This window comes from Hypomesus transpacificus, chromosome 1 (genome assembly GCF_021917145.1).
Source record: "Hypomesus transpacificus isolate Combined female chromosome 1, fHypTra1, whole genome shotgun sequence".
NCBI lineage: Eukaryota > Metazoa > Chordata > Actinopteri > Osmeriformes > Osmeridae > Hypomesus > Hypomesus transpacificus.
This window is the reverse complement of record NC_061060.1, coordinates 2,939,159-2,965,923: the sequence shown is the minus strand read 5'-3', so window position 1 is coordinate 2,965,923 and position 26,765 is coordinate 2,939,159. Positions and strand designations below refer to the sequence as shown.

Below are 26,765 nucleotides of genomic sequence, written 5' to 3'. Positions count from 1 at the left end.
TCCCCTCCAAGGAATCAATGTGTGAGGATTGTGGTTCATTTTATACCTTGACCGAGAAGCTGACTAAGGCCTAAAGAGTTGTAGGCTACTCTGTGTTGATGGAGTGTGCCGGTAGGAGAGTGGAGTTCGCAGCTGGGGAAACGAGAGCGCTACACGCCCTCTACTGGTCACTTAGCGCTATCAACAATTTAATCCGTTAAATTCAAGTGGCGGTTGGTCAAAGGCTTGATTTACTTTACTACACGTGTTTGCGTGAATAAAAAAAGATTCATGTTTTTTTTTTGTTATGTTACATTCGTGTAACTTTTGTATGATGTTTTTCCATCAAAAATAATCTAAAGCAACACTACAACACAGTTCATATTACAATGCTCGACATATTGATGCTTGAATGGATAAATCTTCATTACAAAAAAAAATCTTATTTTCTCAGAATCTCATTTTGTCTCCATTCCAGTTTTAGTCAGAAGAAAGCTTTGGTTTTGCAGGGCTACTGATAATCATTCTAATGCTAAATTAGGTTTTCATAATGCGATTCTCTGTTTCTGTTTTTCTTGAACAACATAACTGAAAATGTTTGGAGATGTAATTTCAGTCTGGGCAATGGCCTACAGTCAGATGTCCCTTCTTTCTTCTTTCAGGGTCTTTTGTATCTGATGTTCTGAGGGGAACCCAGACTGCAGTTCCGTTTGAGCCCCTCATGTGACAGAAGAACAGTGAGTAACAACAGATTATTTAAAAGTGATGGATTTGACAGGAAGCGAAACTATCTTCGTTTACCTAATATTTACAATAATAGTCATGTATTCTTTTAGCAAACGCTTATACAAAGAAACATACAAGTGGGGATTTGAACCTGTGACCTCTTGATCTCCCCTGTACCTCTCTCTCTTTGTCTCTCTGTGTACCCCTCTGCCTCTCTCTCTCTCTCGCTCACCCCTCTGTATCTCCCTCTGTCTCTCTCTGTCTCTCTCTGTACCCCTCTGTCTCCCTCTATATCCAGTGAGGGTAGGGGTATCTGGTAATATTAGCTCCTCTGTGTTCGGTGGGGTTGGGGAGCTGGTAATATCAGCCCTCAGTTTATTGAGGGATCCATTATTCGTAGACTCCTGCTGGTGACCTTTAACCCTGGCTGACCCTTCCGTGTTATGACCCCAGTCCGGCAGAGCCTCTGTACCAGTCAGTCCCCAGCTTCCCTCGAGCATCACCCTCACCCCTCCACACGCCCCCCACACCCCCATCATTCCCTCCACCTCTCCCACCCACCCCCTTCTGGGACAGTGCCATTAGACAGCCATTAAAAACACAACCAGGGGAGAACTCTGTACAGTCAAATGTCGCCATAAAGCATTCATACCAACATCCACAGGCTCAGATTTCACTGAATGAATTATGACATAATTGCTTTGCCATCACAGCAGATGTAGGAAAGTGACAACATAGGAAAATCCATCAAACCATATTCCATAAACACATTTATTGAAACTTCATAGGAGCAGATTTCGGAAGTATATCTTTTTCTGTTATCAGGAGAAAATCGCACAATTGTGCACTGGGGGTAACTTTATATAAGCCTTTGTTTGATGGGTCCACAAACTGCACTCTGCCTGGTTTTAGACAGCCCAGTCAAGCACAGGGACGAGTGTTGAAAGCAAATACCTGATTGTATTAGTGTCTCCCCTCTAAGCTGTTGTCACCTAGCTGACCGATTATGGGCAATTACCTGCTCTGTCGGAATCCTAGCCGAATAGATTGAATTCGGATTGATTTCTGCCCAGGAAAGAGGAGGGAATTTAAAGCCTTTTTTAATTGGGTATTTGGTGTGTGCTGATCTGAACACCATGTTCCTCCCCTGGGATCCTTTATGGGGCAATAATGGCATTGGTCTGCAGTCTCGTCTGCCGACTCCCTCTCAAGGCCATAACCCTACATTTGCTCTGAGTGCTTTTCTATTATGCATTGATAGTTGAGCATCAATCAATAAGGGGAAACTGAAAACCCAGCGAAACCAACTTCTTAAGTGTAAAACGCCTCTTAATACCGGAGGCCTTTCAAACAACTTAACCTGGACGCTTTTTATCCCCTTCCTCCCTCCATCCCTCCCTCCCTTCCTCGTTCCCGCTGGTCTTCCAGGGACACTTACCAGTGCCTGGCGACAAGATGTTTTATTTAGAGGGTTGAATGTATGCTCTTTCTGAGAAAAAGCACCAGAACTGCTCCACGCTTCAGGAGTTCAACACTCTCAGTGTAAGCTTGTAAATCAACCTTTCTGCTGTAAAGAGGATGTTCCATAACAACAGCCATCCTCCAATCCGGACACACTCTATATTTTCACTTGTCTAGTTCTGTGCCAGGGTACATATGGATTACCGTACTCAATGAAACATTATAGATTTTGCTTTGTGTGTATTTTCAGATCGAATCATTTTTATCTTTGTGGTTGTAAAGGTCTAAACAACCCCAAGATGACCAAGGTAAGGCCCTGTATGGAAATCAAATCCTGTCAGTGGTTTCAACATGATACCAAGGACAGTCTTTCCTCAACGAAGGTGCACCATAACCCTCCGCCTATCGCGGAACCAAACCCTCCAGAATCACCTTTCACATGGCCGATGCCATGGTTCACACAATCTGGAAGATTCCGGGAAAAAGTCGGGAAGGACCCAAGTCTGACCTGGAGATAAGGAGACATCTGACCCACCTTCACTGGGGGAGATAAGAGAGAGACGGTCACAGCAGTGAACCGCCACACTATACACAAGCCCACCTCCGCCCGCCTGACCCAGCCTTCAGTCTGGGTCCCCACTGGTCTTCCTGTCATCACTAATGCACCTTTCCTACAGGACAATGCCCAAGACACCGTAAGCTTATCTGGAGCATGGTGGAATTTCTGGGAAGCCGCGAGTTCACCTTTCCATTCGTCCAGATGATAGGAGACGATAGAGTTGGAGACATCGATTAATGTTTTTTATTTTATTTGAGTGTTTATGTTCAACATTTGAACTGTCTTTTGACAGTGGGCTTGTTGACAGAAGCAATGCTGTTCTTAATCACCTACGTCTGCATGGAGTTAAGGACATTTGAGGGCACTAACAGCACTTGAAGGTTTGAGTGTATGCACTTATCTCGGAGCACAACATGGTTACAGGAAAGGAAAACATATTTTACAGACTTCAGCCAAACTCAGGTCTAACACACCAGGTTTGAGACACCAATAACAGAAGAGAGGAGTGCTGGAGAGAGGGGGTGGGGGTGGGGGGTGGGGAGCATGCACACTGAAGAGGCCTCCTCTACTTTGGTTACACAAACTTTGTTTTCGTCCTCCATACATCAGAGTCCTCTCCCTTCGTCTACCATCTGCTCGTGAAGAATCTGTTTCACTCGATGAGCCAAGCCCTCTCTTTATTGGTCCTAATAGCACTATCAGCCGAGCTGCCAAACCTAATTACTGCTTAAAAAGGGAGGCCACCCCAGCTAATCATGGCTGCCTAACCTGATTTCTCTGTGATGAAGAGAGGGGATAAAGAGCAGTTAATGCAGGGAGAATGATCTCACAAATACAAAAAACTCAATTCATTTCTCTGGGAGAGCAATCTGTCTGATTCAGCCGTAATGGAGTGGAGATTCATTAGGCCTCAGGTCTCGCAGTAGAGCCATCCTCTTATCAACTGAACAACAAAAGATTTTCAACATCGACTGTGTTTCCCCTCTCGTAAGCTCTACATTAGCGTGACTCGGCACGAGCATGATGCTTGTCCTCACGTCTCGGTCTCTTAATAATACCATGCTCATGTGGTATGCTCCTTTTCCGCCCCCTACAACATCTTGATCTGCAGTCCTTTGTTCTACACCTGAGCCACACCTGTCCCCTTCACTGTTCTCTCTGTGTTTGGATTGGCAACTGCTTTTATTGTCTTGTATTTCACTGTGCCGTGATGCTGTAAAATCCCATCCATGCGTCTATTAGCTACTCTAAACAAATAGGACATGGCCCTTTGAGTCTTACAAGAACAATTGTCTCAACACAGAGTTTGACCTTGGACAAACCGGCAGTATCTTAAAATACACAACCATGAGAACTGTACACTAAGTAGTGTCATATGGCCAGGGAACCATGCCATTCTTCTCTCTCAATAGATGTAACCATAGGCGGAAATCCCGAGGGGGGGACACGACCCCCCCATCCAGGGAAAAATAGGATTTGTCCCCCCCAATAAATCACTCTAAACTTAAGGAAATGTCAATAATATTAATAATATACATTTAACATATTACAATGTAGGCTATGTGTTACAACAGTAATTTGGGTGTCCCCCTCAGGAATTGCTCTTGAGAAAATGTCATATAATTGTCCCACCCCCAAAATCAATAGAAGATTTTCGCCACTGGATGTAGCGAAACATATCGCGAGGCTGTCGCAAGGCTTCCCTGAGTGAGAACTGAAGGTGTGTCGTTAGATGTCTTCAATCACTGGTTGCCAGACCAGTGATTAGTTGGAGGACAAAACTGGACCAGGTGGACTGGCTCTACAGTCCTCTCTGCAGCAGATCTGCTCTGGGTCAGGTTTGCATTTGACTAATTTAGAAGCTTTTATCCAAAGTGACACAAATGACTCATAGAAACAACAGCAAGAGTCTCATGGTTTGATTCTTCAATGGATGAATTTACCTTTTTACTTTTTTGTACTAAATCTTGATATATTGATACAACAGTTGAATGTAAAATCATAAGTGTCCAAGCAATCTTGAATCATCTTCCTCCAAACTCCCCCATACATTAAAGATCAAAAATTCTTAACGGATCGTTCTCTGTAAATGAATACTGTGTATGGTCATTATGAATGACCAATTCATTGTATGGTTCTTGAATGTCTTCCAGGACAAAAGTCGCTGCAGGCTGGCAGGGTACGGTTCCCTCCTCTCCAGACAGCGCAAGGCAGTTCAGTGCCCAGATAGGATCCAGAGGACCCAGACTGCATGGGGCACAAGGCCATAGCCAGGGTTTACAGACGGACATTAGGACGAGCCCGAGTTAAAATCCTATTAGTTTGAGTTGGGAATCGGATTATCCTCGTCGAGAATCACTCGTCTGGCAACTAGGGCCTAATTTACGCCAATCAACGGCAATTATTGAGAGGAAGGGAGCTCCTATTAGAGAGCCTCATCCACTTAGTCTAATGAATGGGGAAGATTCAATCTCTGCTGTGGAGACGCATCGGAGAGATTCAGCTGGGGGCGACTGGGTGAAGGCTGAAGGAGCGCTGCTGTTATTTATCAGCCGAGGGGGCCTGTCAAACCAGACATGAGTTAGCCAAGGGGCACTAGCCTGTAGTAGGCTCATTCAGAGGGCATATCTGTTACAAACTGTACCGCGAAGTGGAAATCCTATTCAGTGCTGATGGAAACCAACTTTCTGAAATAAACGTTTTCCCCCCCCTTCATTTCAAGTATCATTACAGGAGAAGACACTTACCTTCGTCACATACCAAATGACTAAAGCTACTTTTCTCCCCCTAAATGAACTGAAAAACGTCATGCGGTTATGCATGTTGTGTGAATCATCATAACATAAATAGCACAATGGTCGGACATGCTATGATCATGTTTGAAATACCATTTTAATGCTGCCCTCTAGTGTCTGAAAAAAAAAGCTGCACGTCTGCCATGTATTGGCTTTTCTATTGCGACTCGAGCAAAGGTCAGGTGTCGTCGCGTATCGCCATGGTATAGAAAACGTCTCTATGAGAATCGCTATTCTACATCCCTTCCTAGCCCACTTGTTCGAACCGTTCCGTTTTCATAATCACCGATTTAGCCAGGTAGGCTACACCACTTTAGCTTTTCGATTGGACGGTGTTTATACTGAGTTTAACCAATTCAACTCGGTAACTAAAACCAACTCGGCCCTAAACATGTGGAAAGGACTTGGCAGAAGTTTATGAATAGGTCAGAACATTAAGCACACGCACACCTGCTTACTGTAGCCTAATTACAGAAGGGTCTGCTGGTAGGCCTACATATTGGTTACCTTCAACAACTACGGCTGCTTGGTTTGAAGAACGGTTGGGAACATCACCAAGGTAGAGAGCACAATTCTCTTGATCGAGATTTAAATAATTTACACAAACCATGCGAAAGCAAATGCTCTAGCTGAAGTACAGACAAATGATGTAATGATATGAAATAAGTAGGCTACATTAAAAACATAATGACGAAATTACTTAATTCAGTAGTTTTTCAAAAGCAAAAGTTGGTCTGTCAAGGTAAGTGTGGTTTGTGGTTTTGGAGTTCCCTGACTTTATGGCATGAGTCGTGTTCTGACAACAAACACATATTGTGGTTACAAAAAAAAGTGAGCCAAAGTAAGAGGCTAACGGCTGGAAGTGAATACTAACGCAAACACGTGGTTGGAGTCGTTAGGATATATTGATCTCTGGATTACAGTTTTCTCAGCCCCCCAGACTAGAACTTCCCCTAGATAGGAAAATATGACAGCAACCATGGAAGCTTAGCAGAATCTCTGTGTGGGCCTGGCTCCCATGTGCAAGCAGTGCTGATTAAAAAAACTCCCACTTATTTAACCTCCCACTAATAATGTGACTATAAATAATTTCCTTCCTTTCACTCCTGTTTGGTTGCAAGAGGCATGCAACAGTCACTTCCTGGTAGCCATTAGCAGGTTTCAGTTGTTTTTTGTCTTCCTCTGGGACAGTCTTTTTACATGACTATCCTGCAACGGCTAGCTAGCCTACCCATTGCAAGGAAGACAAACTGACAAACCTGTGTCTGCATTTCAGAAAATGGAAATATATTTTTCCAATCAGCACTTGAGCTTGAAGAATGAATAGCCGACAAATAGCCAATCCCCCTCCCACCCCCCTACATACACACTCAAAAGTTCACATGTGTGAAACCAGCAATGTGGTTGTGTAGTTGAGGCTTGGCTATTGGTAGGTTTGAGAATGAGTGTCCTTTTTCCTCTTAGTAAAAGTTATTCATTATGATAGTAATTCCCACATCAGTCCGTTTTTGTGGAGGCGTTTATAAGTAGGTGACCTTAAATGTTTGCCATGTTTTCATAACTGCGATTCTCATTTGCAAGCAAGCGTTCGTCATTTTTAGGCTTGACTCTCCACAAACATTTGCACTTGATGCAACAGCGTGGTGTCATCAGGCAACATCTCACAATCATATTTCAAAGCCTAGCATTTTTTTAAGTGCTCTTATGAAGCTAGTCGGTTAAACACTTCCGTCTCCAAGTTAAACTAAAAGTTTCACCCTCAAGCGTAGTACTCCTGAGTCTCGAGGCAATTAAGACTAGAACAGCAACCAGATGCATAACTACTGTTAGCGCTACCTCTAGTCAAAGAAATTTGCATTTTTTAAAATATGAACTATTGTTCAAACGGCACGTTTAGCATTGTATTTCAGTATACGTTTAACTATTGTCTTATTGCACTTATAAGTGTTGTATATGTGGCGTACTATTAATGATTCAAGGTCAAATGTGTAGAGCTATAGGCTAGCTATATTTGATAGCAGCGTGGTTGTGAACATCATATATCGCCGGCAAGGTAGTGCTAGCTAGCACGTTTGCTACCATTACGTAGCGCTGTCCTGTGGAAGGCTGCGCGTCATGCACTCCTTCTTAGACCTAACAAATATAAATAAATTACTAGATTTGTCAGGATATCGGTTTAAATGTGTAACTTGCTACATCCGCAGTGTAGCAAACGTCGCAGGTCAAAATGTCTCGAGGTGGATCTTTTCGGGGTGGCAGAGGAGCCAGCTTTGCTCAGATCCTCAGGAAGAATATTTCTGCTCCGCCGGGGTCGACGATGTCTGCTCCGCCAGGGTCGACGATGTCTCCGGTGGCATCCATGCATCTGGTTTCTTCAGATGGCCGCGACCCCGCAGTTGCCGGTTCATGCAAAACTGGTAGGTACTGTAACTACCAACTGCTAGCTAGCTCTTGACTAGTGTGTTGAGGTGATTTGAGGTGATCAAAATAAGCATGTCTAGCCCATTCGCATTGGATTCCTTAACTCTGGTCATACAATATCACCAACATAAGAATCCTTGGAAATGGATGGCTAATTTAGTTTATTATGAGCCTTGAGTACATTGTCTATCATTGGATAGATTTGTCTTCGTGTCTTCCTGTCGCAGGTGCACATCCCAGGCCTAGCGGTTTGCCTCAGACACTGATAGAGAGGTACAAGAATGGAGAGACGCACGCAGTGTCAGCCCTATATCAGCTTTCACAGGTCTTGCAGTTCCAGCTGGAGTTAAAAGAAACTACTGGCAAGTAGGGGATGGAAACCAATCTGTACTGATAAGGCTTCTGAATGGCGGTAGTTAAAACCATGATTAGGCGGGCTTAAAGTAACCAAGTGTTGTCTTGATGACTTGTGTACTTATCAAGACATTTATAATGTTTGTTTACATAGCCTACACTGTACGTGTGGGGAAAAGGCTATTTTCAAACCACACAAATGAGGACTTAAGTGAACCTTGTCTTTGCGTCACCCAGGCAACGTTGCAGGCTTTTACTTTGCTTTCTGTGCTGTGATTGACGGGGTGAAGTACAAGACTGGGATGGGGAACACCAAGAAACAGGCAAGGGCCATAGCTGCCCAGCTAGCTCTGGAGGATCTCATTCCAACTCTTTCAGGCAAGTCTCTGCTTCCAGAACAATCAAGTTGTTAGCATCAGCCATCTCCTGGTTCAGGAATACTGTTTGCTGCCCCCAAACCCTGCCGCTAGTTTAGAAGAAGGGACGGTAAGTTTGATGAATGACAGGTTTTGAAAATGACTGGGCAGCTTTGAATTTTAAGTGTTTTCTTTTTCCCAAAGGCCCTCCTCCTTTGCAAGTTAAAGAAGGTATTTTCTCAGAGTCAGAGGGTCATCCTGGCAGAGCCGTTTATGGTAAAACAACACATCTAAAATATAAAAAATAAATAATGTTTTAATTTGTGAGAAACTACATCAGTTAGGCTAGTCAAGTGTTGACTTAATTACCACAAATTGTAAAAGTATAAGATCCACAAGGAAATATAACGCAACAAAATCATCAGGATCTTTTTTTCTGAGGGAAGTTTAAATGTATTTCCTTTGTAAAAAACAATAATATTTTAATTAAAAAAAGATCCTTGCTGTTCCTGTCCTATGAAGAGTGTAAGAACCCGGTGAACGAGCAGATCCCACAGGCTGTGAGAGAGCTGCTCAGCAAGTTGTTAGAGAACCACCCAGAGTTCTCTAGCTGTGAAACCACTGTGGCGGCGTTCATCGCCCAGTCGCGTAAGAGGAGAGCACTTCTTTTATTCTCACCTGAATACTTGCTGGTGATGATGTGTTTAGTATAGTATGTGAACCTAACATGGCCCCCGGCACCCCCCCCCCCCCCCCCCCCCCCCCCCCCCCCCCTGCAGCCAGCGGGTGTGAAGTGGTCGCTATGGGCACAGGAAACGTCAACAGCAAGGAAAGTGCAACGCCAAACGGCCGCGTCCTCCACGACTCCCACGCCGTCGTGACGGCCCGGAGGTCCCTGATGCGGTCAGCCTCAGCTTGTGATAAATCCTCCATAATAATCTGGTTATATAATCTATTATATAACCTCCATAATAATCCCCCCCCATACACACACACACCATTCATATTAGCATTTTTTATGATTATATCCAATGTTCTTCTGTGTTGTGTATGGGTATTATTATTATTAGAATATCTAACGTGCCTTTGTGTTGCTGGGCAGGTATCTGTACAGGCACCTGTTGTTGTTCCACAGTAGGAATCGTAACCTGGAGGAAAAGTCCATCTTCCAGCAGGAAGAAGGCACCCAGCTGCTCAGCTTGAAGACTAACTTCACCCTGCACTTGTATCTCAGCCAGCTGCCCAAAGGAGCTGCCCAGATCCCTTCCAGTCTGTGAGTCACACCCTTCTCCCCACCTCCCTCCTAACATGGTGCATCTGGTAGATGTTGGTTTAAGGATTTTAAGCTTTCATAATTTCAGTGTTGGAAATTGAACTTTAATCACAAATGAGCTATTTACTAGATAAAATGTGTATTATTGTGAACTCCATAGAGCCATATAGAGGGATAGATCCTGTATGGCATATATGCTGAACTTCCCTTCAAATGCTAGTTTAAGGTTTTGTCAATTTCACTGGGTGTGGTTCAGAATCTCAACAGTGGCAGTGTAACTGTTTAGTAATCGATGAAACTGTTCAGCTCTCCTCTCACTTTTTCCACGGCATGCAGCAGGTCTACTCTTGCGGTTGGATGAAAAGCCTAGTTTGGGGTTTCAGTTTTTCTGCTGCTTCTCTCCCGCCCAGGCGACTGAACCCCCACTCCATCTCAGCGTGGGAGGTGAACAACCAGATGAGCCTGCATGTGACGGTGGAGGGCAAGGTCTTCTCCGTCTTCTCCTCCACCTTCGCCCAGGCGGCCTCCAAGCTGGTCAGCATGTCGGCCAGCGACAAGGTGACCCAGTGGCAGGTGCTGGGCTACCAGGGGGCTCTGCTCAGCCACTTCATAGAGCCTGTCTATGTCAGCAGAATCCTCATCGGTAAGATGCGTTCGCTAGGGCATCTGGTCCTCCTCGCACACCCCAGTCATCACCCGGGCCAAATTTGGTACAACCTTCAAAACCCTTCTCCTCATGAACCATAGATCCAATTGACTTGACATTTGTTACAGATGTGTAGAATACATGTCTTTTATAGGGTGACATGGAATAAGAAATGCAATACAAAATGGCTGAAAAGGGTGTATTTATGTAAATGTCCACATTGCTGCAATATCTTTGTCTTAATAAATCAAATATAATTTTGACTGATGGTTTTTCAAACCTTATAGGGTTCAAGATGACATCACTCTGAAGTACCATAAACAATTTTACCTTTGTATGTCAAAATATGATTTGAATTCAATTGAATTGCCCCACAGCGCGCGCGCTCCAAATTCTCAGACTCATCCTGGCCCTTGACACTAGGGTGACCACCTGTCCTGCTTTGCGTTGTCGCACAGCATTTTCACGGACATTGTTGTTTTCAACTGGAATCGCTTGGTAGCCGTGTTGGAAGTAGCCACGTTCGGTAAGTCATGTCACCTATTTTTACACATCAAGCTAGTATCAATGATTGGGTTCGTGTAAGTACACTACTCTTGAATTATGGTGAAGGTTTGAGCACTTTCAGATTAGATCGTGTGTTTGAAGTGATGGAAAACCGAACTCGATAAGTAGCTAGCTTTTTTCCTCTGTTTATAATTAGGGAATCATTATGCATCTCTGCAAATTCTTCACCAAAAATGTCGAGGAGGGCAGCCTTTAGGAGATGTAGGAATTGTGCTTTTAGCCAGATGTTTTTTTGTGATTTGTGGAAAACTTGCAAGTGGAGTGAAACTGCATCCCGGGGATACATTGTTTTGATGTTAGCCACAGTCAGAGTTGCTCACCTGGCAGTGTGTAAACTATTTTGTATTTCACTCAATTCTACCCCCAAAAACGTCAGGGAGAACTGCTTTTTTAGACGAGCCTGCTCAAGATAGCCAGTATCTCAGATTTTTCAAGGCAAGCTTGTTTCATTCGTCATATGCCCTGAGAAAGTGACCTACGTTAGCCAGGCTAGTTTTGCCAATTTCACTAGGTCAAGCTATTTAAAGGTCTCTGACAGTCAGAATCACTGTTTACAGGCAAAGGTCAAGCTGGTCTTTGATCAGATGTGTATATTGACCAGTTTAGACCTAAATACTCTTGCCAGAGCCTGGAATCGAACCCGTGTTTTGAGTGACTTTGCATGGGTCTCCATCAGGTCAACACATTTGGATACAAGTTTGAACTAGTGCCACTGCATTTCACAGTCAACTGTAGTTTATTTCATTTTCCATTACTGACATGGACCCTTCACTTGTACAGGTCTGGAGGGTCATGCAGAGGCATGCTCGACAGAAGATGCTGAGAGCAACACAGACCCCTTGCTGGACTACCCCTCTTTAGCTGGACAGCTTTTTTTCAGCCCTGACCCCAGGACAGCTTCATCCAGCTGGCTTGCCCTGCCTGCAGGCCCTGCTTGCCCCTGCCTGCCAGCCCTCCAGAGACAGTCATCCCACACACAGTAGCTCTGCAGACTGCTTTTTTGAGGACAATGATGAACAAGGACTAACTTTTTTTTTTTACCATGATGAAAGTAGAAATGTTTAATCTTTTCCATGTCCCAGCATGCCAAGCTGATGACTGAGTGTCTTAAGTGATGAAACCAGTTCAAGTGAAAACCTGAATCCAACGATTATTTATCTGAATAAAAAACACTCAAGATAATTACTGCTTTTTGGATGATTTGTGCTCCACATTAGTACATCTCACACATGTGCCTTTGTTTCCATGGGATTCATGGAATTGTTAGTTTCTGCTCCACCCTTTCCACCATAGTGTAATAATAAATATAATTTAGGACAGCAATTACATTTGTTATCCTTTTGCATTACACACATTTAGTCAATGTTCTTAAACTCAACCGATTATTGTCACTTTACATAGTTTACTTGAAAAGATGATTTGTATTTCCATCGTAAGTTTGGTCTTTAATTTCATTTGGAAGTGGAAGTCTTAAATTTAACTTGTTTATACCTGTAGACACCCTGTCTACCCCCCACTCCAGAGACAGTTGGTGACAGAGGTGCAGACATTAAGTTAAACAGTCATCCCTTAACAGTAGAGTAAAAAATTGACTAAATGTGTAAATGGATGTGGAAACTCAGTTCTCTTAGTTGATACATTTCGGCCTGTGCCCTGGGCTAGTTGTGTACAGGGCTATTCTTGATTGTAAAGGGATCCACTCAAGAAGAGCCAATATCCGCAGTTTTCAAGCAGTGTTTGAAAACAGTGTTGCGAATCATATGTTTTGATTGTGGGAGGCAATTTTTGGACTACATTTAAATCTCATGCGGCTGCTGCAGCATTTCTGCTTTGGTGTGACTTGCACTGGGAGAGAGGGAAACAGCATGAATGGGGATAGTTTATGGGCAGATGTGTCTTTATATAGGGTTAAATGGAATGAGAAATGCAATAATTGCGGCTAGTCTGGTTTGTCATATGTTTTGGAAACTGCAAAGGCAGCTCGAGTCTAAGATGGATTCGAGAGACCGCAGATAGATTTTATAACTTATTATTTTGAAAAGCTGAAGGCTTCACGGATCTGATTGGTTATTTCTGATTAGTGATTCTTGATTGGTCGTTCCTGATCTGTCGTTCCTGCTCGCTGGTTCCCAGGTGACCCGAGCTGCAGTGAGGTGCGGGGGATGGAGATCGCCGTGAACCAGCGTGTGGACGGTGTGATGGAGCACCTGCCTATGTACTACTGCATGCACCAGCCTCACATCAGCCTGGCCCCCAGTGTGGCCCCGGGGGGCCCCTCCGGCCCCCAGCCCAGCCTCTGCCTTAACTGGAGCCAGGGGGACGTATCCCTGGAGGTGGTGGACGGCCTGCAGGGACAGACGGTGCAGGAGTAAGCTCAACCTATCACAGTTTTATTTCCATAGCCCTTTCTTTCAAATAGTGTCAGATTGGGCTTCTAGATTGGCACCCAAGTGGAATTATTCTACCCAGAAGACCTGCTTGTGCGTACCCTGCCCCCCCTAGCAATCGAAACTTGTCTGAATAGTTAAAAATGTTATAAAAGTGTTAACATTTTTATATAGGGATATGGAGATCCAAGAGGCCACAGGTTCAAATCCCTCACTATACGTCGCAATTCATAAAGGTATTGCAATAAAAATGTTATCGTTGTCTGGCTCCAGGTCACCTTTCAAGAGCAGCCCTGCCCTGGCCAGCCGCCTGTGCAAAGCCGCCATGCTGAGTCGCTTCAATCTGGTTGCCAAGGAGACCCAGAGGGAGGACTTGCGGGCTGCGATCTCCTACAGACAGGCCAAGGTCAGGAACCTCCTACTCCAGTCATCGCTGTATCCAGATGGGGGATGGGTGTAAATCAGAGAGAAGAGCATTTGATTTCAGATCAAGAAGTCACAAGTTCAGACCCCCCCCCCCCCCCCCCCCCTTCCTTTTGTGTCGCCTTGGAGAAAAGTATCCTCTAAATTACTTGTGGTAGCTAACTCTGATTTTAAAATGTTTCCCCCCATTATCTGTCGTCGTAGATGATGGCCACATCGTACCAGGAGGCTAAAAGTGTGCTGAAGTCTTACCTGGCACAGCGAGGGTACGGCTCCTGGGTGGCCAAACCTCCCATTAGTGACCACTTCAAGATGTGAACACACCACCGCTAATCAAAACTGATACGATAGGAGCTCAGATTCATGTTTCAGTTCTGAAGTTCATCAGAAAAGGGTGTCTTAGTTTTTCACGAGGATATGTTTACCAGTTGGCTGCTTCCTTAGTTTTAGTTTATGGTTGACCAATTAGGTTTGCTCTAGATGTGTTGGTACTTCACCTTAAGTTGTTTTTGTACAGAATTGAATTGAAATAAATCCAAATGTTTTTCCCCCCTTCTAAAGAGTGTTTTGAAAATCAGCTCCGCGGTGAAACAATTAATTTTGTAGCATGCATACATTGGTTGTCTGTGATCCATCATAATTCCTTTTTGCACTGAAATCTAAGTCTGACACAGAGAAAAACGATGCATTCCATGAGTCATGGTGTCATTTAGGAATTTTGGCCTCGTTTTCTGAGAGCATATGTTGACCCTCTGGATTTTCTGTAAGTATACACAAATAACAGGATATCCACCCCACGGTGTTAGTACGCAGGAAATGTTTGGGTTTCCTGTGTTAGAAATGCAGCTCAGCATTCAGTTTTGTTTACATCAACTGAGTTGATGGACTTGCAAAAGCTGCATTTCCTTTTCATCCAGGATAGCTCATCTTAATAGTATGTATGCAACACTTCTATCTTGTCTTGAGGCTTGACAGTCGTGTCTTAAAACACCAAGTGGTTCAATGGAAAAGGGAAAGTTTCGACCTGGTGATGTATGTTGTGCGTTTGATTATTGAAGCTGTTCTGCATCCACATATTGTAATGGTTGTTTGCAAGTTAATACTGTACAGAAATGTTTATGAAATGTTATGGTCTGGCTATTGCCGAGGTGGTTGGGTGTGGTTAAAATTCCCCTGACCTTGTCAAGACTCCCTTAGTGGCCTTTACCTACGAATGGAATACTTATTTAAACGGTTGATATTCATATTCAAAATTCCAATTATCTGTTATTTACATAATCAATTAGTTAGCATTTGTGAAAAGTGTTTTTTTTCCAGTTCCTTTGGTCGATGGCCCCTCTTGTGAATTGCAGACTGATCTGATTGTCATAAAATGACCTAACGTGATGCTCTTCATCACTTCTGAAGCTAATGTAGATAATCTTTTCCCTGGTATTTATAACATAGTACACTGTACTATATGTATCCTTCTGTACTAGAATCAAGTACCAATGACAGACTATATTTGCATAGTAACAGGCTGGGTTTTAGTATTATGTTTATTTTCATTTTGAGCCTTTTTCGATCGTCCAATTGAAACTTTTACCAAACTCACTAATGTGAGTTTTTAAGTTGTATTAGAAAGAGGTCCAACCTTGTCACATCAGGTGCATAGAGTAGACGTCAAAATAAACAGGATATGCAATTCTTTTGATGTGGTTGTTAGTCGTGCCGACCTGCTACTATCTTGGTTGCTAGATATAGGCCGTGCAGCCGCCATTTACTCGTTGAATATGCACTACACATTGGTAGTAAACAAAATGTTCTACTCCCAAACACTTTAAAGCAGGGGCCGGCTGTAAACACTGAGGTCAACGGCTAAATCAGTCTCATGTACACATGTTGTGCTCAATCTTTGAAATAATTTCCTGTTTGTAGAAGTGGGGCAGGTTTGCGTGGGTGACCTGTTTCAAAAGACATTTTGTTGCATGGAAAGAGAAACTCGCGTTCAAATAATTCATTGTGAGTGTAGGCTGTTTACTCATCACAAAGCTTAAAATGATTAGCAGGAACAGGAAGTCACATATTTGTTGCCGTATTACTGAAGTATTTTGGAGATTAAATCAGTAGTAAGAAAGTGAAGTGAGGTCATACTTGACCTAGTGGTCTGGGCTGTAGCAGAATAGGAATCCCCCCTCTGATGTGAAAGTGATGGAGTAACCATGACGTTCAGCGGTTGACCGTTACTCCTGGTTAGACGCTGGGATTCAAACCCTCCTCCGAGGTTTTCCTCCGCTAACTTTCTGTTCCCCCTCCCCCACCTGTCTCCATGACCTCCTAATAACTCATATCTAGAGAACTTGTATGACACAGTGGATGAAATGCAGTTAACCCACACTGTCCTATCCAAACTATTAATTTAATCATGGTAATGACATCATAAACTCAGACTATTATTTAATGCTATCATATTTAGAAAGAATCCACTTTGCACTTTAAACTCTTGGTAATAAGGTTTTATTATCGATCAATGTAATAAATACTTAATAAATAGATAGATAAATAAATAACTGTTAAATACATTAACACTCATAACATATGCTGAGAACTTTGAAATGTAGATCCAGTTGTCTGAAGGCTTGTTCGGCAGCCTCTCAGAAATGTACAGTACAGACATGGTAGAAGTGTCACAACTTAGAATAGTAGTATCATTAGAAAGCAGCTGAAACTGTACTTGTTTTATCACACACTGCTTTACAATCTTTGTATAACAATCTCTTGATCCTTAGTTGCTAACTATTGGCTCTGGATCCACTGCAGTCCAGTCTGCAGGTTTGTGATGAACTCTTTTAGCTGTTCTGATTTCTGATTCTCACACTTGCATTCTGAAGAGAATTCAGTTCCCTAAAGAAAGAAACAAAGCCAAAGTCAACATGTAAATAGTGTACCTTGTGTTGTGAGTGTGTGACTAAACAAGGTTCAGTTATTTGAAAGGGAGATCCATTTAGCCACCTGTTTGAATACAGAAAGCTACAAATCATACTCACTCTTGAGTTCTCTGTTGATTCTAGCAAATATTCCAAGCTGACGATGATATCTTCTACGTCCAATACGGGGCATTTACTCTCCACGACCAGCAGCTCTGAAAGGCTGCAGTTCAGTGCGGCCACCATGCATTCCTGAAAGAGAAAGACACGTTAGGCTTTGGACTGACTGACGCTGTGGAGAGGATTGTGGGCTGAGGGGGGAAGTGTGTTGAAACCCTCATCTCAGCAGCTGTGCTGAGGATCCTGCAACACTGGTCCAATATTGTAACTGAGCGGATGTCTTAGACTACATTAGGCATTTGTTTATGCTTCACATAATCAAGACTGTTTGAGAAGTTAAACACCATGATTTAATAGAATCAGATAGGTCATACCTTTGTAAAATCTGCTGTGTAGAAGGTTAAATTCTTGTCCTGCATTGGAAGAAAGGTTTAAGTAAGAGCCCAAGTCAAGCATTCCATCTATTTCACCAATAATGATTCTATAGTAACTTACACAGGTCATGTCGGTTTTCAGTAGTTTCTTAGTGACCCCTAGAATATCTTTGATTACGGCCGTGTCAAAATCAAAGGTAGGGATATTTGTAGATGGAGTTGGTTTTCCTTGAAGATAAGAGATGGAGAGCATGCAAAAGGCAATCCTAAAGATGTGATCCATGGTTGTCTGGAGGTTTTCAAAGCGGTATCCTTTTAGATGTACAGGGCTGGAGATAATGAGTCTGTAAGGACAGGGGTGGCTGGTTGTGAGTGAAGAAGTTAGCCCTCTTTTTATACAGCATGCTCATGTCCTCATGTGTGGGCAAATGATACTTTTTTCCTTTTGATGACTCTTGGGATTTTTTTTCTTTCAGTGTTTAACAAGGGTGAAATCCCTTCACACGACTTGCACACTGCTCATAAATATTAAAGGGCTTTAATTTAATTCTTTACCTGTTAAGCCTAGACAACTGAGGCATAGAACACTAAAGAGAGAACAAACTCAAATTTAACCGAGGACTTAAAATCTTGAGTTGTTACTTGATGTTTGTGTTGTATGGCCATCGTAGCACATTCATGAGGCAAGGGTGAATATCTTTTTTTATTGGGCATCTTTCCACCTAGGGTCAGAATCCCAGGACCAAACCTTGCACAACTTTAGGTCTAGACCTGTTTCCTGTAAGTGTTTAACTTCTTGTGACCAGATCCGTAGTTGTTTCCTTCCTCCTACTTCCTGTGGTCCTCCAGACACCGTGCACAGATTAGGGGCTTCTCTGAAACATTAACATATAAAGCAAGAATTTCAATTCCATGCCCAGAAATAAACCAGGACCCACAACCCTCCTCCTACTTCCTGTGGTCCTCCAGACACCGTGCACAGATTAGGGGCTTCTCTGAAACATTAACATATAAAGCAAGAATTTCAATTCCATGCCCAGAAATAAACCAGGACCCACAACCCAATCGGACGAGCCTCACAACGTGTCACCTGCTTGGCATTAGACTGACCCCCGTCACATAGGAAACAAACCGCAAACACGGCTTTCTTCGCTTGAGAAACGTTCTCACTCCGGGTTGTAACGTAATGTGACCCTGCGACAGTGAGGCTGGTTTATCTTTGGGTATTTTTGGATCCACGTCTTAACACATCTGTTTAAATGTGGTGTGAACAGTGCATTGACATTTGTGGACTTTAACTTCACAAAATCGAAGCCACTAGCGAAGTGTAGAGCTTTCTAGTGTTTGACTTCAGCAGTGACCTCTGAGTCGAGTTGGCTGCACGGCATCACCCTACTTCAAGGCACCTTAATGATTTTGTTGTGATTATGATGTTGTACAGTTTTAGTGTAAAATGATATAAACTCATAGATTAGCTCAATGTCACATTATCTACAATGTAAAAATCATCTAAAACCCCAAACCGCTCAGACATTGGCGTAACTGGAGGTGAGATGCGAAAACCAGGTTGAAGGTTGTTTGGTGGAAAGAGTAAGAATCTGGTGCTGTGGGAAGAGATGTTTTCCATCTGAAGGGGGTTCCCTGTCAGGGCAATCAGGATCTCATTCATTCCTAATGTTCACTTATGTCACAGACCTGGTGATGATGCCCACTGACATTTTGTGCAAATGAGTTATTTTTCACTTTAAGTTTTACTGATGATGCATGATATGATTTAGGTGAAATAAGTGTACTCAATAGTTTTGGTGGGAAGAGGGTGTTTTTTTTGTGTCAGGTGTCACCCCTGTTTCCAAGGCAGCCGTCTGTTACCTGTGATTGTTTATTTGTGTAAAACATCCATGCAGCTATATAGCCTTAAAGTATGTATAAATATGCAATGGATAAAATCAGCTTTGGCTTTTAACGAAACTAAAGATAAAAGAAAAACATTCACAAACCATTTTAATTCCAGGAAACATCTATTATACATTTAACCACACTAATTATGTTGGTCTACTGTACTTCAAGTATCAAAGACATCATGCATGCATGCCTGGGTTGACTTTAGGTTGTGGTAGTCATTTGAAACTTATGCTTTTCACAAGACAAACTCACCACATAGAACATGAGGGCCAAATTACCTTGTGTCCTTGGGCAAGGCACTTGTGTCCTTGGGCAACCCTACTTGCCTCGGGGAGAATGTCCCTGAACTTACAGTAAGTACAGTAAGTACAGGGACATTCTCCCTGTAAGTCTCTGTACAGAGACATTCTCCCAGAGGCAAGTAGGGTACTTCAGTACCTCATCATTTTGACCACAATGCCCACATGAACCTATTGTCCCGTGTCCTCTAGAACTTTCTCTATTTCCGTTTTCCCTTAATTACTGTAAGTACAGGGACCGTAAATCCCTCTGGATAAGAGCGTCTGCTAAATGTTTTTAGTTTAATATTCTACTGTTTGTGCCTGGACGGCAATGGCAACTAACCAGCATTAGGAATACTTCAAATAGTTACAATAATTCCAGTACCTTCACATTGACTTCTTCTGGGATGTCAATGGCTGGGTTGCTAGGGAAGTCTTGGTTAATCCCAAGACATGGAATGATGGAGTTAGGATTATATAGCATCGGTCAAAAGGGATTTTTACATGGTTTCAAAGTGCCAGGAGGCCAGTCTTTGACCACAAGTAAACAGAATAGAATTTTATATGAATCTTTAATTGTAATCCATGCCAGACTGGTACTCCTGTTTAGTGAGGGGTGGAAAACTGAGATAAAGGACTTCTCTGAATGTCCTAAAGAGAGATGTTGGACTCATTTGTAAATATGGAGGGGATGCGGTAAAGGTGATATTTGTTTCAGATTCTTTATTTACTTCCATATTTATCCATGCCTCTGGTACAGCCATTTAAAAATGAAGCTATTTTAAGACCTGACATAATCACCTTCATTCACCTTAGTCATTTCAGTACTTCAGTGAATCACAATAATTTTGACCACAACGCCCACGTGAACCTATTGTCCCGTGTCCTCTGGAACTTTCTCTATGTCAGTTTTCCCTAATGAAGGTCACTGCTGCGGTACTGGTCCCCAGATCCTGTCATGACGTATTTGACTAAGTGGGGTGGGCAGGATGAGAAGAGGATTAGGAGAAGAGGGCATTGAGCTCTTAGCATGTACTACTATTATTATTTAATAATCAGATCATTTCTGACATATTATTAATAATGATTGTGTTCATTTAGCAGATACCTTTTTCCAAAGCAAGTAAAAGGGGGGATTTGAACCTGTGACCTCTTGATCTATAGCCAAATGCTCAAACCACTGAATGAATAATCTAATCCATCCATAAAAACGTTTGACTCACTTTACATATGTACTTTCAGATGATCTGGTAATGTTAAATAACATGCTGCATGAAACAAATGTGCACAGGCAGAAATCAAGACGAGACTCGTGCGCTATGCAGGCTCCAATGCTACAGATGGAAAGTGTGAAGTCAGAACTCCATTGGCCATGTGGAGAGAAAAGCCACTGTGATTCAGAAAGTGATCGGAGACAGTCCTGCACCACTGAAACATGGGGTTACCTTCCTTGAAACCAAAATGATTTAGTTTGAATACCTTTTACTGGGCAGACCAGAGAGAAACTCTTTAACTTATTTATTTACTTCTCTCAAATATGTTAATTGTGATTTGTATGAGTTAAATTTGTTAAGCAGTGTTGTTATAGAGTTTCCCTGAGTGATTCCACACCTGCGTCTTTGACCTTTTAAGTCATAGTCAGGGTTTCAAAGATTCATGCGATCCTCAGTCTTTAGGCCCACTTGATTTCAATCAGGGATGTAGAAAAGAGGCCTGAGAAAGTGTAGAAACTGACGTTTGATTTTAGGATGATGGTTAAAAGCATAGAGGAAAAAAAACACAGACCACTGTAAGCAGGTAGCGGTCTGCCCAGTCTAATGTGTGCCATTAAGGAAAAGCACCACAGGCCTACATGCTTGCGTCATAACGTTTTATCTGAGACTTTGTAGGTTTGCTCCCTCTGGAGTTATGGCAGTACCTGCAAACCCTAGAGTAGGCTGTCTAGTGGAAAGACTGATCAATGTTTCCATTGAATTCAAATGAAACAGAACCAGCAGGCAGGTTGTTCCACTGCGTACTTCTCCACAAACGGATGACAGATATTATCAACAGCTGTGAACCTGATAAGACCTGCAACTCTATCTTGTTTTTTTTTAATGCATTTTATATATATACATATACAGTACCAGTCAAAAGTTTGGACACATTATATATTTTTTTTTGAATGGAGACAGTTTGAGGGAGAGACGGGAGAGACGGGAGAGGAAAAGGGGAAGACATGCTTGAAATTACCGGACTGGTGTCCTGACCTTTTTGTATTCTATTTCTTGCGGCAGAAATCTACCGGTTGCAAAGCTTGAATTAGTTTCCACCAAATCAGTTTCCCATGCCGGACATCCAACCCATTCTTAGTCTCAGGATGTTAAATACTGCCGCTCTGGGTTGATGCCCAAAATGGGCTAAATGTTGCTGATTCATCATTTGTGTCCGGCGGTGACAAAAGGATATCAACTTCGGGAGCACAATTATGTTGATATTTTCACACTCCTGCCTGTGTGAAGAATTGACACTGTCTTTGTGTCTTGTTTTTGTTTGTAAATATATTTTGTCTCTATGAAATTACTTTGTATGTAGTATTAAAACTTCAAATGTAAAAAAAAAAATCTTAAAAATTTTAACATAATCAAGAGTGTAGAAAGTTTGTCAAAATACACCTTTGCAACATCATTTATTAAATAACACTTGTTTTTCACAGTATCAGCATGAATACATGCATTTCACACTATGGGAATTCTGCCCCCTGTGGTCAGGGAAAACCCAGCATATGAGCGGACCACAGAAACACCACACCTGTTCTGCATGAACCACCAAACCCACAACACCTTTCCTACAACCCAAAACCATCACGTCTGACACAAAATAACAACTAAACCTGACCTTGCAATAACTTGTGAAATCTCAAATTCAAGAGTTGTGACATCGTAGGGCCTCACTTGGCGCGGGTGGACAGTCTACATTTTAATGACAGAGTTACCAGAGACAGAGTGCTTTAGTGATGGATGGAGGTGCAGAATGTTTGGGCAGGATGTGCATCTCCAAACAGAGATTGTTTGGTCTGTTTTGTCTTGTTTTGTTGTTGTCTCTGAAAAAGAAAACCCCAGCTCTGGGAAGTCCAGAGTCAAGCTGCAGGCCTGACACCTGCTCACAGCATCCAGCACCTGTCACCGTGAGAGACACCATGGTACATGTGGCTTACCCCTACTATATCTTGGTAGGGACTTGGTAGTTTTTAGGTGACATACTTTAGTTATATGCCAGCCCTGTTAAGGGCTCTCCGGGAACACATTGCTGTTTTAATACCATGCTTTTTTAGTAGGTTGACAGATTGCTTTACAGTTGCTCAGTTGTCTTCAACATGGCAACCCAGTCAGACATGTCAGGCAAGAATTACACAAATGTAGTTTGATCTGTTTTATTTCATTTGAATCTAGATAAGTTAAAACTTAAATTACTGAAAATAGCATCAGAGTTAGAGCTACAGAGAAGAGCACAGGTGAACATACACTGTCAACAACACATATCTTGACAGATTTTTATACAAACACAGGATCAACAAAATATTATCAGAATGTTGTTGGAAATACCGTTTTCCTGAGATTCAACATTCATTTTTTGTCTATAGGCTCTATCGACTCAATAAAAACTATTGAACACGAACATTAAGCTCATTACATGAATAAATTAAAGACATCCTGTATACACAGTGTGAACTGGTAAAGCAAAAGCAGCTCTGAGGATTTGGTAGTAAAACTATCCTTCTTAGAGAAGACTTGCATGTTAAAAGAATAAATATTAATTAAATAAGTTATTTAGCAGGATGGCCGTAATCCTTAATGATCTAGCCACCGGTGGCTTCACAGTGTAGTGTTCTTTACACATTCAGACGTCTCTTTGTTCTGGTTTCCATTCACATGCTGTTAGCCTGGTAGGAGAACAGCATAGTAGATATCAGTTAGTATGAGATTGGCACTGTGAAAATACGTGACACTACAGTTCATTGGTAGTCTGTGAGGTGAATTCAAAGTAGATACCTTTTGAAATAGGTATTTCAACTGTGTCACAAATTCCTTGGCGTCCTTCTTTGGATGTGAATGACAAGGTGTACAAACCGTGTCCTGGAGGAATACAAGAAAACAGACATTTAGATTCATGCCAAACTTGATTTGTTTGTTACAACACAAAACTAAAGGTCTACGTTTTGGAAATTGATAGTTACCTTAATCTCCTCTGTACTGCAGAAGTTTACACCATTCTCCTGAAAACAACAAATTTGTGTGAATTAAACCTTTTGTTCAGCGCTGTTTTACTATTGTTGTTTGATTGTATTTACGTTGTTCCTTGTGACTCACCGTGTCTGGATCTCCTAGGTTTCTTAGCAGTACCATCAGATTCTGTTTATGGGAGGGTTTATGGGAGAGTTCATGGGAGAGTTTATCCAGCTCCTTTCTGAAGCAGCGCAAGGCAGACAGGGAGCAGCAGTTCTGAAAACCACAGAAGAAGACATTAGAATTAATTCACTTAAAAACTGAAGATTCTAGATGTCTGACATCATGGGGCTGGTTGCTACATTTCATCTGATTCCTCAGTTGTAATAAAATAATTTGAATGTTCTGGTAGAACAACTTGCATCCAAATGTCTGTGTAGCAGGTGTAAAAGGATGGATGAATGTACATGCTGCACACATTGGAGTGTGTAGAGTAAAAGCCAGAGGGGGGCGCTGTTTAGCTGGGTTTTTAACTTCAAATCGCAAGTGCTACATCAGACGCAAAACACAACCTCCTTAAAGGCAGGGCAGGCACTGTTGTTGAAAAGCATTGTATCATATTTGCTGCAATGCCCTTCATATCTTGATAGCAACCTGTTTGACAGTTAAATGACATCAATCCGATATCTGTGGGATGCAGGATGGTAACAATCATCATGGTCGGACCGGCACTAATGATCAGTGGGGATTCGGACCGAATGCAATGATTTTACGCGCTGCTTGTCTGTATGTCTGTGTGTCTACCTATCACCCCCAGTCAGGCAGAACAATCATGGGTTTTGGAAGAGTGACTTTTAAGGGAGGGGGTGGGATATTTTGGTTTGAATCCTTTCAAACTTGAGCTAAAATTGCCTGTCCTGCCTTTAATCTGTGTTGTGTAAAATGGCAAAGCTTTTCTGAATATTGCTACTTAAAAAATCCTTCATTTACTTCACTCATTTTGTCATCATTTAGTACACACATTATAATTGATTGCACCTGCCTTTAAATTGTAAATAGTGGTCCATAATAGCTTACAGTAAAACATTTCAGAATCTTGTAACACATATGAAGACACTTTCAAGGTTCTCAATGCTCTCTGATGTTTCTGATCATTCTATATCCACTAGGTTGGCTCCACCATAGAGGTTGAGCCGAGTGATTCAGAAGGTATGTTTCCCTCAAACCATTCGATGGGACAAAACGATTCAACTACACTAGCCTCTGAGTTGGATTTCCACTGTGTCCTATCTCCCATATACTTGTTTTGTTAAACTGAAAGGAAACTGCTAAGAGGAGCGGGACCAAGAATGTTCTGTGTACTTGTTGCAAATGGAAAAATAAACTTGAAATTCGAAACTGGTAGGAAAAGTAATGTTTCCTGTATGATGTGTCCATAATATCCGTCAACTGCTCCACCTACTTTCAAAATACTTTTTCTAAGAGAAGAATTATGTTTTTCACCAGATTCCACAACTAATTGCACGGATCAGCTTATTGGAGCACACCCAAAGACCACATTAAAGTGTTGAAATTAACCCTGTAAAAGCCTTCTCTATATGACTTGAATAAACAATGCCTGTGGCACAGTTTAAGTTGCATGACCCACAGAGAATGCTGTAATCAGTCAACACATTTCTCCTAAATGTGTTCAAGTCACACCGAGAGATATGGAGATGTTTTCAGACTGACTCACAGAAGAACAGAACAAATGCCAAACTGGATTTACTGTTTGTGAAAGTGATTGAAACTAACAACACAATTTGTGACAATGTTAGTTTCCATGAAATGTATTCTTACTTGTTATTCCAAATAAAAAATAAAACCTTCAAGTTGCCTTCTGAATCAAAGTGGTGGTGTCCAGAATGTAAAACAGCTCTACATCCAACCACTATGTCTTCTTATTATCATCAACAATAATGTGGAATAATCTCAATTGCCCTTATTTAGTTTAACAGTGATATCAAGTATGACTTCAAAGAATCATTTTTTTTAAGACAGAGATCACAATTTGTGGTGTGTGAAGAACTTCCTACACAAACACTGAACACTTCAAGGAAGGCTTGTGTGATTAATTAGTCACCCTGAGTAACATTAACATGTTCAAACCTAATAGATCCTCCACACTTCCTGTTTTTAGAAGACCATGCTAGTCTGGTCTACTGCACTACACATTCAGAACAGTATAGGTGGGTGCTAAAGTCATGACTCAGGGCAACCACAGCACCACAGTCAAGCCTCCAGTACCAACAATGACCATGTCAATCAGCTCAGAAAACGTGAAGTCAGGGAAGTTACTTACTTCTACTTCCGAAGAGAGGGGAGTGTGAAGGGTCAAGTTGCTTTTCTGCAAGACGAGAAAAATAACATGTCAAGCTGTGATGTTGAAACTTCACATCGCTAAAAACTAAAAAGAAACTGGATATAGATTGACTTACCTTAAGCGTCTTGTTCAATTTTATTATTCGGTTGAATACTTCATGTCGTTTCTTTTCAATCCGGTCCCGGTCATCTCTTTCTGCACACACCACGACACAGTAAGCCACTGCTACCAGGCAACAAACTACCAGTTTCATTATCTCAGCTTGATTCAACAAAAGCTCACGATTAATAAAGGATGCTTTTCAGATCATCAGTACCGTAGACAGGTGACTTGCTTACCTTTATATATTTATCCATCAGGACACAGGAAAACCACTTTAAGAGATTGGAAAACTGCAGAAACTGTTGAGTGAGTAATGACTTTTTCTTTTCCACTGGCCCGTACCACTACGCGAGTGTGGTGTGGTGTCGTGGCGCGTGCGTGGGGCGGGAAGATGCAAGAGCAGGGTAATAACATGCTTTCTGCACATAGGGCAGGAAACGAGAGGAAGGCGACAGTTCCCATTTTCAGATTGAATCACTGGACTCCATCTAGATAGATGTGTGTGTGAGAGTATGTGTGTGTGTGTAAGAGTGTGTGTGTGTGAGAGTGTGTGAGTGAGAGTCTGT

General features: G+C 42.2%; 1 protein-coding gene and 3 long non-coding RNA genes across 4 annotated transcripts; 2 read left to right on the top strand and 2 right to left on the bottom strand.

The window, feature by feature from the left end:
• The first annotated feature begins 676 nt into the window (after positions 1–676).
• adad1 (adenosine deaminase domain containing 1 (testis-specific)) lies at positions 677–14,523 on the top strand. The gene is made up of 12 exons (XM_047021937.1): positions 677–716; positions 7,725–7,937; positions 8,169–8,303; positions 8,533–8,703; positions 8,856–8,927; positions 9,174–9,299; positions 9,431–9,554; positions 9,754–9,924; positions 10,335–10,567; positions 13,271–13,505; positions 13,798–13,930; positions 14,152–14,523. The coding sequence occupies exons 2-12, from the start codon at positions 7,748–7,750 to the stop codon at positions 14,263–14,265; spliced, it is 1,704 nt and encodes a 567-aa protein (XP_046877893.1). The 5' UTR covers positions 677–716; positions 7,725–7,747; the 3' UTR covers positions 14,266–14,523.
• A 303-nt stretch (positions 14,524–14,826) lies between these two features.
• Positions 14,827–25,617, top strand: LOC124470849. The gene is made up of 3 exons (XR_006956467.1): positions 14,827–14,979; positions 24,905–24,944; positions 25,242–25,617. It is a non-coding gene; the product is annotated as an uncharacterized LOC124470849 (long non-coding RNA).
• On the bottom strand, positions 16,428–19,575 carry LOC124470837. The gene is made up of 2 exons (XR_006956464.1): positions 16,974–19,575; positions 16,428–16,830 (listed from the first exon to the last, which is right to left on the bottom strand). It is a non-coding gene; the product is annotated as an uncharacterized LOC124470837 (long non-coding RNA).
• On the bottom strand, positions 19,656–26,523 carry LOC124470844. The gene is made up of 5 exons (XR_006956466.1): positions 26,436–26,523; positions 26,213–26,292; positions 26,077–26,121; positions 23,880–24,011; positions 19,656–23,785 (listed from the first exon to the last, which is right to left on the bottom strand). It is a non-coding gene; the product is annotated as an uncharacterized LOC124470844 (long non-coding RNA).
• Positions 26,524–26,765: the final 242 nt, after the last annotated feature.

Bases quoted from the DNA above. Each gene is read 5' to 3' on its own strand.
- adad1 (XM_047021937.1), top strand. From the start codon at position 7,748: ATGTCTCGAGGTGGATCTTTTCGGGGTGGCAGAGGAGCCAGCTTTGCT. The intron at 8,704-8,855 runs GTTAGCATCAGC...TTTTTCCCAAAG, and splicing joins GCTTCCAGAACAATCAAGTT to GCCCTCCTCCTTTGCAAGTT. The intron at 9,925-10,334 runs GTGAGTCACACC...TCTCCCGCCCAG, and splicing joins GCCCAGATCCCTTCCAGTCT to GCGACTGAACCCCCACTCCA.